The sequence below is a fragment of the Lycorma delicatula genome, chromosome 11 (assembly GCF_047948215.1).
Source record: "Lycorma delicatula isolate Av1 chromosome 11, ASM4794821v1, whole genome shotgun sequence".
NCBI classification, from domain to species: domain Eukaryota; kingdom Metazoa; phylum Arthropoda; class Insecta; order Hemiptera; family Fulgoridae; genus Lycorma; species Lycorma delicatula.
The window spans coordinates 42,246,632-42,260,710 of NC_134465.1; the positions used below are offsets into that span (position 1 = coordinate 42,246,632).

The 14,079-nt window shown below is 32.5% G+C and overlaps 1 protein-coding gene across 3 annotated transcripts in view; it reads right to left on the reverse strand.

Annotated features, from left to right (window-relative positions):
- The window catches only part of LOC142332584 (uncharacterized), a 209,363-nt gene that overhangs the window by 72,424 nt on the left and 122,860 nt on the right, over positions 1–14,079 (reverse strand). For all 3 annotated transcript variants that reach the window (XM_075379097.1, XM_075379096.1, XM_075379098.1), the window contains one exon: positions 11,880–12,157. In XM_075379097.1, the coding sequence (XP_075235212.1) occupies positions 11,880–12,157 (278 nt within the window). The remainder of the gene's footprint in view (positions 1–11,879; positions 12,158–14,079) is intronic.

Sequence of the window (14,079 nt, forward strand, 5' to 3'; positions counted from 1 at the left end):
GTCTGGAATTCTAAAAAATGTAAACATACCATAAAATATCCTTCATTGCAATCTGCAATCAGGCCTGTACCTCACAGTGAAATTATTCCAGTTCCTAAGCCTCCTGTGAATGTACGTTTCAAAAGCAGCGATGAAGAAGCAGACAGTACTGAAGAAGACAACAATGATTCTGATTTTGAATTATCTTCCAATAAGCCACATCTTATATCACAAGGTGAAATAAATGACTTGGTTAGGGATTTAAATTTTACAAAAAATCAAGCTGAACTATTAGGCTTAAAACTGCAAGGTTGGAATTTACTTTAAAAAAATACAAAAATTTCGGGCTTTCTACGCCGACAAAAAGAACTTTCTCAGTACTTTATTGATGAAAATAATTTGGTTTATTGCACAAATATTGATGAGCTTATGTTGCACTTGAAACAAGTTCATAAACTTGAGGACTGGCGCCTTTTCATAGATTTGTCCAAGTATAGTTTAAAAGTGATTCTATTATAACAACAGTAACAAATATCATTCAATGACAATCGCTTATGGTATTCATTTGAAAGAGACATAGGATATGATGAAAGACGTTCTTGAAAAAGTAAATTACAAAAAACATAGCTAGTGATTTGAAAGTTATAGCTATGTTGTTAGACATGCAGTTAGGCTATACTAAGTAAATGTGTTTTGTTTGCGAATGGAGCTGCCGAGCTAGACTTAAACATTATGTTACCAAAGAGTGGAAGAAACGAGACAACTTAACTCCAAATAAGAAAAATATTATTCATGAGCTCTTAGTTGAACCCCAAAAAATATTTTTATTCCCTCTCCATATCAAGGTAGGACTAATGAAAAATTTTGTAAAAGCAATGAAGAAGGATAATCCCAGATTTTTGTACATCAGGCAGAAATTTCCAAATGTAAGTGAAGGAAAAATTAAAGGAGAAAGATTGGTCTTCCAAAAAGACTGTTGGTCAAAGATTATGTATTTAACTCAACATTAAATAATGTAGAAAGTGCAGCTTGGGCTTCATTTAAAGACGTTACCAAAACCTTTCTCAGCAAACAAAAACTTGACAATTATCACAATATTGTTAATCAACTTCTCATTTCCTACAGAGCAAGCTTCTTATGTTGTGAGATGTAATATGTCTTTGAAAATACATTTCCTCCACTCACATCTTGAATTTTTTCCCGGACAACCAGAGATATAAGTGATAAACACGGTCAACAATTCCACCAAGAAATTTTGATGATGGAAAGCCGCTATAAAGGGAAATGGAATACTAACATGCTAGCTGGTTACTGTTGGGCACTAATTTGGGATATGCCTGAGGCTATTTATAAAAGAAAAAAATCAACGAAATCTTCTAACACAGGTATGGGGCCATGCAAATTATAAATTTTTCAGTTTTTTTTTTTTGTCTTCAGTCATTTGACTGGTTTGATGCAGCTCTCCAAGATTCCCTATCTAGTGCTAGTCGTTTCATTTCAGTATACCCTCCACATCCTACATCCCTAACAATTTGCTTTACATATTCCAAACGTGGCCTGCCTACACAATTTTTCCCTTCTACCTGTCCTTCCAATATTAAAGCGACTATTCCAGGATGCCTTAGTATGTGGCCTATAAGCCTGTCTCTTCTTTTAACTATATTTTTCCAAATGCTTCTTTCTTCATCTATATGCCCCAATACCTCTTCATTTGTCACTTTATCCACCCATCTGATTTTTAACATTCTCCTATAGCACCACATTTCAAAAGCTTCTAATCTTTTCTTCTCAGATACTCCGATTGTCCAAGTTTCACTTCCATATAAAGCGACACTCCAAACATACACTTTCAAAAATCTTTTCCTGACATTTAAATTAATTTTTGATGTAAACAAATTATATTTCTTACTGAAGGCTCGTTTAGCTTGTGCTATTCGGCATTTTATATCGCTCCTGCTTCGTCCATCTTTAGTAATTCTACTTCCCAAATAACAAAATTCTTCTACCTCCATAATCTTTTCACATTCAGTGGTCCATCTTTGTTATTTCTACTACATTTAATTACTTTTGTTTTGTTCTTGTTTATTTTCATGTGATAGTTCTTGCGTAGTTCATTGTTTCCTCTAAATCCTTTTTACTCTTGGCTAGAATTACGATATCATCAGCAAATCGTAGCATCTTTATCTTTTCACCTTGTACTGTTACTCCGAATCTAAATTGTTCTTTAACATCATTTACTGCTAGTTCCATGTAAAGATAAAAAAGTAACGGAGATAGGGAACATCCTTGTCGGACTCCCTTTATTATTACGGCTTCTTTCTTATGTTCTTCAATTGTTACTGTTGCTGTTTGGTTCCTGTACATGTTAGCAGTTGTTCTTCTATCTCTGTATTTGAACCCTAATTTTTTTAAAATGCTGAACATTTTATTCCAGTCTACGTTATTGAATGCCTTTTCTAGGTCTATAAACGCCAAGTATGTCGGTTTGTTTTTCTTTAATCTTCCTTCTACTATTAATCTGAGGCCTAAAATTGCTTCCCTTGTCCCCATACTTTTCCTGAAACCAAATTGGTCTTCTCCTTACACTTCCTCCACTCTCCTCTCAATTCTTCTGTATAGAATTCTAGTTAAAATTTTTGATGCATGACTAGTTAAACTAATTGTTCTGTATTCTTCACATTTATCTGCCCCTGCTTTCTTTGGTAACATTACTATAACACTTTTTTTGAAGTCTGACGGAAATTCCCCTTTTTCATAAATATTACACACCAGTTTGTATAATCTATCAATCGCTTCCTCACCTGCACTGTGCAGTAATTCTACAGGTATTCCGTCTATTCCAGGAGCCTTTCTGCCATTTAAATCTTTAAATGCTCTCTTAAATTCAGATCTCAGTATTGTTTCTCCCATTTCATCCTCCTCAGCTTCCTCTATAACACCATTTTCTAATTCATTTCCTCCGTATAACTCTTCAATATATTCCACCCATCTATCGACTTTACCTTTCGTATTATATATTGGTGTACCATCTTTGTTTAACACATTAGATTTTAATTTATGTACCCCAAAATTTTCCTTAACTTTCCTGTATGCTCTGTCTATTTTACCAATGTTCATTACTCTTTCCACTTCTGAACACTTTTCTTTAATCCACTCTTCTTTCGCCAGTTTGCACTTCCTGTTTATAGCATTTCTTAATTGCCGATAGTTCCTTTTACTTTCTTCATCACTAGCATTCTTATATTTTCTACGTTCATCCATCAGCTGCAATATATCGTCTGAAACCCAAGGTTTTCTACCAGTTCTCTTTATTCCGCCTAAGTTTGCTTCTGCTGATTTAAGAATTTCCTTTTTAACATTCTCCCATTCTTCTTCTACATTTTCTACCTTATCTTTTTTACTCAGACCTCTTGCGATGTCCTCCTCAAAAATCTTCTTTACCTCCTCTTCCTCAAGCTTCTCTAAATTCCACCGATTCATCTGACACCTTTTCTTCAGGTTTTTAAACCCCAATCTACATTTCATTATCACCAAATTATGGTCGCTATCAATGTCTGCTCCAGGGTAAGTTTTGCAGTTAACGAGTTGATTTCTAAATCTTTGCTTAACCATGATATAATCTATCTGATACCTTGCAGTATCGCCTGGCTTTTTCCAAGTGTATATTCTTCTATTATGATTTTTAAATTGGGTGTTGGCAATTACTAAATTATACTTCGTGCAAAACTCTATAAGTCTGTCCCCTCTTTCATTCCTTTTGCCTAGCCCGTATTCACCCACTATATTTCCTTCCTTGCCTTTTCCAATGCTTGCATTCCAATCTCCAACTATTATTAAATTTTCATCTCCTTTTACGTGTTTAATTGCTTCATCAATCTCTTCGTATACGCACTCTACCTCATCATCATCATGGGCGCTTGTAGGCATATAGACGTTAACAATTGTTGTCGGTTTAGGTTTTGATTTTATCCTTATTACAATGATTCTATCGCTATGCATCTTGAAATACTCCACTCTCCTCCCTATCTTCTTGTTCATCACAAAACCTACTCCTGCCTGCCCATTATTTGACGCTGAGTTAATTATTCTAAAATCACCTGACCAAAAGTCGCATTCCTCTTAATTTTACAGATTTTAACTATATTTCCCCTAATTTTTTTTTTAAGTATAATTTATCTAAAACTAAGGGTGATAGAAAAATTCTATTTTCAGATCTGTATTGTATGCAAAAACGGAATTCAAGAAATTGTATGACACTTAAAAAGAGCGAAAAGATAAATGTTAAAGAGATGAACATTAGCAAAAAGAATTACGTTAAAAGATGATAGTTCATCATTCACATACACCTGCATAGATGAAATTTTTTAACCGTTTCTGTTTTAAATACACAAATTTTTACTGTTACTTGTTGGGTTATAAATCCCCAAAAATTGGCCGATTAAATTATTAAAAGGAGTACACAAAATAATATTAATGAATAAATTTAAATAAGAAAAAACTATTTTACATTTTTTTCTAAATACAACAGAGAACATGAAAATAAAGGCTGTAACAAAAAACTTAAAAGAACATATTTTCTAAAAAAATCACAGAATAACAAAACATAATAATTACGGATAAATAAATAGAGAGGAGGAGGGCTTGTTTCTCTGGTGCTAAAAGCTTCCCTACTATTCTCTGCATGAAAATATAAAAATGAAGTTAATAATGTAACACATTTATGACTGCTTGTTTATAGGAAGTGCTCATACAGATTGTTTTGTTTTTATTACGTCGCACAATTAACAGGGACAAATTATTTACTAATTTCCAAAATTCTTAATTTTTATTTAGAAAGAAAAAGGTGTAATAAAACTGAAAACAAGGCTAAACTCAAAAACCATACACAAAAATTGTATTTAAAATTTAAAACTGTGTGCTTATGTCAATCATTAAACAATCATCATCAGTAAATACTGAAGAAATGTATTTGAGTATACAAGATGATATAGAAATAATAATAATAATATAAAACCAACCATGAGATATAATTAACCGAGCACAATACAAATAACGAAGTATGTAGTATTGTGACGTAAATAGGTAACGATATTGATGAAAGAGTTATTTGAAAAATGTTACATATTTATAAATTTTAAAATAAAAACAAATTAATCAATTTATAGGGAGACTTTAGGGAAGATTGTTATTTTACTTCAAAGAGGTAAGTAAGTTTTTTAAGCCTTAAAATCCTGGTTGCACGGGTGGCCTGAACTAACTAAATATACCTAACAACCACAAAGGATTTTTTTTCTAGATATGATTGAGGGGCTCATCAGGAGTAACTTTCAACAAAAATTAAAATCTTTGACTTTTTATAAAAACAGTTTTCAACAATTAAAATATGAGGGCGATTCGGAAAGTAACCTGCAAAGATAAAAACATTTTATTATGTACTACTTAAAACTACGGCATTTAACTATTTATCATCATAGTTGCCGTTTAAATTCATGCTTCTGTCACAATTTCATTAATTTACTAATACGTTCTTCATAATATTTAGCTGCCTGGATACCTACCCAAACTTTAGCAGTATTTTGAAGTTCGTCGTCATCAAAGTGCTGCGATGCAAGCCATTTCTTCATGTGAGTAAAGAGTTGAAAATCATTTGGCACAAAGTCCAGGTTATAAGGGAAATTATCAAAATTAATCTTTTGGAATTGATCCAGAAACACCAGATGACAACAGCATACCACGATGCTTATTGTGAACAGCTCACTTTCTTTAAAGTTTGACAGTAGACTGCTAAAATAATAGTTTTACCACGTTCCATAAAATGAACTAGAACTCCCTTGGCATCCCAAAAAAAACCATAACCACAACCTTCCTCGCTGACAAAGTTTAGGGACTTTCTTTGGCTTGCATGGAGAATTGGTAAGATCTCAGACTAAAGACTTGTTTCACTTCAGCATTCATGTAGGTCACCATTCCCAATCACAATTCTCTTCAAAAAGGTTTTCTTCTTCCACCTCATAGAGTGACAGGAAGTCTAAAGCAGAGCCCATTTGTTTGGTTTGATGGATCTCTGCAAGCATTTTTTTTAAACAACCAAGCACAGAACTTCTGGTAGCGTAATTTATCAGTTAACAATCTCATACAAAACCATACAAAAAATTTGCAGGAATTGCTCGGAAAGTTTAGAGATGGTGAATCTTCAATTTTCACACACTTTTTTGTCAATTTCACTGACAAGATCTTCACTCATAACAGAAGGCCTATCCCACTTCTCTTCTTTAATTTTGTTTGTTCTATTTTTTTTTAAATTGGACCCACTGCTGCACTGTACCATCACTTTTAACATTCGGGCCATACATAGTACACAACTGACGATGGATGTCTGCTGCCAAAATATTTTCCGCCCAAAGAAATCTTACAACATTTTCTTATTCTTAGAACATTTCCTTATTTTGTTATTATATCTTAGGATTTTCTATTCAAGAGCTCATGTTTTTAAGTTATGACAAGCAAACGGACTAAAGTATGCGGCTAACACTGAGACAGCTGGAAGTGTACTGATTCAGAGAGTATGCAGATCTGTCAATGGCGGGTACTGCCATAGTAGTGTTAATGGTGCACTAACACTACTACTATCACTATACAACAGAGGTTGTTATTTCCTGAACCGCCATCATACATTTTCTTTTTATATTTCTCTTGACATCGTAAGAATTAATGTATTAACAATTTTATTATAAATAATCGTGTGTGTGAAGTATTTTATAAATAAATTATTTTATTAATATCACTAATTCTTACATTCAGAGATGTTGTCGTGCTGTATTTATACTAAGTTTAAGAAGCAGACCTTAGTTTTTATATACTTTGTGTATTTATTTTTTTTATCGAGTCATTTATTTATTTGTAAATATAAATAAAACATTATTTACAACATGCACACTAGTACTGGTGGTGAAAATAATGTTACAATTAGTAGAGTTTGTTACTGCTCATGGTTGATTATTTTCATAAGAGATACTTAGCGAACTCAATAAATTTTCAATTAATTGTTTTTGGAAAAAACTTTTTTTAATGTGCATTAATGCATTTTTCAATATGCAAGTCATTAGGTGTAATAACTACAATGAGCTTGAGATCATTAACACTGACTGATTATATATTTGTCATAATCGGGCTTAATGACTGGCCATTAACTCATATACTAGCAATAATCTTTTAATCATTGTAGCTATTAGCTTGGCCATTATGATTTCTGGTCCTATTATCTCGGTAATTAAGAATAAAAGATTATTGCCACTATAAGGGTTAATAGTCTGTCTAGTCATTAAACCTGATCACGACAAATGTATAATCAGTCAGCGTTAATGATCAAGCTCACTGTAGTTATTATGCCGCCTAATGACTTGTGTATCGAAAAATGCATTAATGCATGTTAAAAAAGTTTTTTTCCAAACACAATTAATTGAAAATTTATTGAATTTGCTACGTATCTACACTTATGAAAATAACTGACCATGAGCAGCGACCAACTCTACCAATTCTAACATTGGTTTCACCACCGGTATTAGTGTGCATGTTGTAAATATTTTTTTTTATTTACAAATAAATAAATGACTCAATAAACAAAGCATATAAAAACTAAGGTCTGCTTCTTAAACTTAGTATAAATACAGCATGCCATCGTTGAATGTAAAAATTAGTGTTAACTATCACTTGCAAAAGAAAAGAAAGATTCTGATTTACTTTTTCTGCTTAGGAGAATTCAATGATCTAAATATACATGTACGTATAAGGATTGCAATAGTACAAATACAAAACTAGAAAAGTTAGAGAAGTACTATATTGTTATACCACATATAAAAATTATAACAATAAAAGATTATAACTATAAAACAAATTTAAAAAATGAGTGTAGATACTGGAAACAAAGAGAAATGTAAAAAAAGTTTAAATAACGTTAAGTTTTAATCCAATCCCTGATTTTACTGACCGCAACTGCACTGTAAAAGTTTTATTAAATTTGATATTTCAATAAAAATTTATGAAAATGTTAAATGAACAGAAATGATTTTACGGTTATTTGTTGAATGATAAGAAGGAAAGTGATTTTACAGTTACTTGTTGAATGATAAGAAGGAAAGTGATTTTACGGTTATTTGTTGAATGATAAGAAGGAAAGTGTTAACATTTTAAATGATCACTTTCAAAATACTGGAAAACCTTTTTTTACGTAGAACCTTAAATGAGCTTAACCTTAACAGCACAGTATCAATAATCTAGAAGAAAGTGCTGCTGCTGTAATTAACTCTAAAAAGTCTTACAAAAAAAATTTTTATATTTTAAAGGGGTCATTAATTAATTTTAGATTAATTAAAAACCTAGAACATTGATCTCAAATTTAATTTCTTAACAAGGTTATATATAGTTAATAATACTCATATTATTATACGCTTTCTCTGATAAAGATATCTCAAGCACCAATTATTGTTCTTATTGATAAGAATTCTTTATAAGAATTTTTTATGCGATAACTAAAATGTATTATTCTAGATTTCTACTCTCGATGCTCAAGGTAAATTTATTTAACATTTTTTGAATATTTTTCTCTCCTAACTATGTAACTATTAATTAGTACACGAATGCCGATTTAACATCCTGATCCGACAAAATTCTAATATTTAGATTGTGATTCCAACCCTCCATCACAAAACTCTTTATTCCCTTTCATCGTTGCCAAGCTAGGAATTAAATTATATTAACAATAATTCTTAATTTGAAATACTGCAACTGCTGGATGTTTTTTGTGTCTGCTGAATGGCGACATCAAATGAAAAGTGAAATTTAAATAAATAATTAATTTTCAACGTGTAAATGTGACAGGTCAGCATGAGTTACTTGATAAGAGAAAAGCTCATTATTAAATAACCGAGGCATCATGCAGCAACAACCAATTCTACACACCATGAACTCATTAACTTCTTAAGGAGATCAAAAATACTTTGATGAATGTTGTATATTTCTAAAATATGTAACAACCAACTATGAGGTACCAAGCCTTCTGATAATCTATCCATGAAACTAACAGATTTCTTTTCCTTCTCTTTGCCTGTCCTCCTATTATTGCATCTCTGATTCAACTGCTCCTTGAAACCTTTTGCGTTCTTCCGGCAACCCTTTTGTTCCTCAGCAAGAATGTTTTCAGATGTTACATAATTAGTGATCTTATGAGCCAATACTGAGGAGATAATTTTGTACACTGTATTTAAACATGTGACTGGCCTGTAATTTTTTGGATCCTGGGCTTCCTTAGATTTTGGTTTCAGGTATGCGACTGCCTGGAAGATAAAAGTGGGTGCTTCAGAAGGATTGTGGAGCAAATCATTTAAAATCATTACCAAAGGGGTGTAGAGAGCTTCCACCAAAAATTCTGAATACCATCAGGTCCTACTGTTTTCCAGTTTTGTAACTTTTACACAGCTTACTTGATATCATCAAAGGAAATTACAGGTGTGTCCATGATCGATGTACATCTCCTTGCTTCATTTTGTATCCAATCTGCCTGAGAATTATGGCTAATAGTACCGGCCCACAGTCAGCTCCAATATTCCACAGTAGTGTCCATGGTTCATAGACCATCAGTGCAATGTGCTTCACTAAGACTGTCATAAAACTGTCTCTGATTGAGGCTGAATTTCCTGATTTCAGATTTTCTCTTGTTCGATGCGTTATATCATTGTAGTCTATCATTGATTGTCAAAAGACAATCTTCTGCTTAAGTGTTAATATGCAGGTCCATTTTTGTTTCGAATTCTGGGTCATCTTGACTGATTTTTTGTAATTTGAGAATGTGTTCTCAAATGCTGTTAATCTCATCCCTTAAATGCTGTTAACATTGGTCGCGTTTTTTTCTTCCACACTGACAACTTTGCGATATCACTTCTGAATCTCTTTATTTCATTCTCAATTCTTCTCTTCCATTTTGGTACCTCTAATACTCTTATAGGACTTGAAGCCACCTCCTTTCGTTCAGAATTGTTGTTCTGGACATTCAATGTAGTTTTTGCAGCACAATACACGTGTAACAATAAGGATTTCATAGTGCATATGGTTCTTGTGCTGAGAATTTAGTTAACTGTACCCAAGAGTTGAAACATTCTCTTATTTGGGTATAATTTTGGTAGAGGATTTCTGTGGTTTGAATCTATTACTGCATACAAACAGACATTCCTCTCCGATTCTTCCTTGATTTTCGAGGTCTCCCATCTGTGTTGAACTCTTTGCTAGATGCACTGTACTCTGCTCCAGAAACTAGGTAATGCTGATTGGTGTCTGCATTTAAACATGCAAGATCAGTAGTGGTAATTGAACTACTAAAATACTAAATAAAGATTTCACTTTATCTCGTAAGAGATTTCTCTTTTATGGTAATGTTTGATACGTAACTACATGAAAAGGTCTGAAAGCCTGTACAACCTTGAATAGATATATCCTCTACCAAATTATAGAACAAATGGTGAAAGAGAATGATAAATATTTTTAACATTTAATATTGCCTTTATCCTGAAATATAGTTTAATAATAAAAATGAATCATATTTTTTACTTTTAAAAATTTTCATAATTTTTTACAATTAAAATCCGAGTCTACTTGTGGATTTGAACCTGGGACCAGAAAATTTATTGCAACCACTACTTTCAACCGCTACACTACCAGCTTTATGCTCATCATAAGGAAATCACAAAGTCAATGAATTCACTAACATATTTTCTGTTTTTCCAGTTTATGTACAACTCTTTTATATTGTGCTTGCCAGATGATGACATGGACTTACAAGCTAACCATGCCTCGCTCAGCACTAACAAAATTTGATACTCACTTTGAATGGTTACTTTTTTACAATCAATTTTTTTTTTTTAAATTTCAACAACACAGCAACACCCAGCAGACAACAGCTGTTCTGAAACTAAAAACCTAGAAATATTCATAATTGTAACGTCATTTGATTTTTAGGTTAATAATAATGAAAAAGTATAAGGAAATTTCAAATAGTAGAGAACCAACTGTGCCACAAGTCCTACTGGTTCATGACATATTTCTGGTACTTCTTTGATTTGTATGTGTGATTGAGTGTGAGTGTGTGTGTGTGTGTGTGTGTGTGTGTGTGTGTGTGTGTGTGTGTGTGTGTGTGTGTGTGTGTGTGTGTGTGTGTGTACAAAGTACCAAAAAATTACTTCTAAATAATATAACTAACATTATTACAAATACAAAAAACATGCAAAAGCATGGTTCCATTATCTTACAGATAATTTCCTGTATGGAGTTCGAAATAAGGGCTGAACTAATGTTTCAAATATATTGTTAGATAGAGCTAACCTCCTGCCAATTTCTATTTTTAAACTATATATCTGAATTATTCCTTTAATCATCAGATCTGAATTCAGGTTCTTCAAATCACAGCTGACCAAATGTGATTCTCATCTCATCACTGAAAGTTTTATTAAAACTGATATAATGGGATATCAGCAATTCTAAAAAGATCATGTACCAACAGACTTATATTATAAATGAAGTGAATAAAACAAAGAATTTTGAAAAACGAAAGAAAAGTTAGAGGCACCGATTACGCATTTATATAGATTATTCTATATTACAACAATAATAAGAGAACAAATAATGAATAAATAAATAAAGGCAAATGAATATACTTTTTACTTATGCTAAGTTCGTGAATTTCTTTTACCTTAAAACATAAACTACATGCATATGACTACGAATACCAAGAACTATTAGTTTCTTTTTACAATCTGCAAACAACCTACGTAATAACTTATAGTAAATGTATTTATAATAGTTATTAATTATTATCATAACCAATAAAGACAAAAATAAAATAAATGACTGACCGTGAGGTGAACGATGATGATACAGTAGAGGACGACCCAACCGATCGACAACCTGTAGTTGCCGGCTTCTTCTATAAGGTTCAAATGATTCTTCTCGACTGCTATGACGATGTAATGACTTGTATATGTCCGGCTTTCCTTGCTTATATTTTGCCCAAGAACGTTCCTCATTATTTTCATCCACTTCAGTTAACGGTGATATTATCGGAGGAGGTGGTGGTGAAGGCAATGGAGGCGCTAACTCTTGTCTCATATCAGTATCTTCCCTTCCAAATAATCTGAAAAATTAATCACTTAAATAATCAAAACTCATGCGTAAAAGTGACCATGGTTATCACCTATAAAATATGTTAAAGTAAAATTTGTTTTATATACAAACTGTATTTATTTTAATTTTCCTAATTATCAGTAGTAAGTAATTCTACTTCACGAAACAGATGACGTAGCCGTCTATTATGTTTACATGACATATTTCAAAACAATTATCATTCATTACATCGTCCAAAAAAACCCCAGGAATTTTTCTCAAAAGACCAGATTAAACTCTGTTTTGTATAGTTTACAAGGCTGTAAAAAACTGAAGCTGTGTCATATCAGATTCTCATATGAAGTTCATACACTTATGAGAGCCTAACGAAAAGTACTTGGCCTGGCAAAGAAAGCATGATTTTACAGAATTTTTTTTTGTTTTACAATGCAAGTCAACTTGCAATTTGATACATTTAGACCAACAATTTTTTAATAAATTCAATATACTGCAATCTGTTAAAACTCTGTAAAGTAAGCAATTGTCTAGAGTTTGAACTCTTCATTTGAAGTGAATCTTATCCAATGATCCATTTCTGCAGGTTTGGAAAGAGGAAGTATATGTGAAATATGCACATGTAGAAGCACTTCCACAGTGTAGGTCGAAGTTTTGCAGCAGTAATCTGAGATATGTTTGCAGGCACACTATTGGGGTGAAAGCACTTTCTTTTCGGCCATCTGTGGATGTTTGTCAGCCTCCATGGCACAATAGGTAGCATCTCGGCCTTACACCTGAAGCTTCCAGGTTTGAATCCGTCAGGCATAGCATTTTCACTCCCTACAAAATTGTCATTTCCTCTCATCCTCTAAAGCAATACCTAATGGTGGTCCCAGAGGCTAAAAAGAAAAAACTGAGTATGTTTAGTCTGAATAACATGTTCAACCTGTTCACTAATGAAGAATAATACTGCCCGCTGATGTTCCTGCCTTTTTCCAGGTAGTTTATGAGCACCACGCCATGAGAATTCCATAATACTGTAACCGTTAACTTTTTCTGCAGATGGAACCATTTTCCCTTTCTTTTATGCCCTTTAACCTGGTCCTACAGACTGTTGAGATTGCTGTTTGGTCCCTGGCATGTGACAGTCAATCTATATTTTCATCTGCTATTTTAAAACATCAAAGAAACTCATGTAATCGCGCATAAATAAACTTTTGAGAAATCTTGAGGGTGTTCAATCTAATTTGTTTTTTGTTCAATGGTTAATCACAACATTCATTAAGCAGGAAGCTTTTTCATACCTAAAACAGTGTGAAATGTAGGGTTTCACAAGTGTTAAACGTAGCACATGCGTTCTGTATATCAAGATAGTTATGTTTGCATATCTACTTTTGCGATTATCTAATATAACACTGTGGGTTTTTTGTGACTAACACTTTTTATATGACCATCAGTGTTTTATCTTTTAAATTAAACAACTTTGCAAAAGCTCAAATTTCAATCATATCAATTTTTCAGAAAATGTCAAAAACTTGTTGGTTTACTTCATCGCCACACATAAGCAACTAAACATATATTTGCATATAAAAGTTAGTACCCCAACTAAAGAATCATCCTTAACAAACAAACATCATGATCATTTGGATACTGTGTAATCCCTATGTCAGGCTGAGAACCTTCCAAACAACAGTGATAACTCAACTTACTGAGATAATGAAAATTTCAGGACAGCAGTTGGTTCAAATATTTTGTTCATGAAGAGTGCATGATTTGAACAATGTGTTTTATTAAGTTGAAATATTTAATTATACATTTCTTATACCTTAACAGCCAAAGGAATATTGGAATTTTGAGAATTCACATGTGTTTAAGAGTAATCAACTTTTCATCGATTATCTACACTGATAAGAGTAAGATTGTGTTATAAGGTATACAAGCAGATTCAAATAAGTT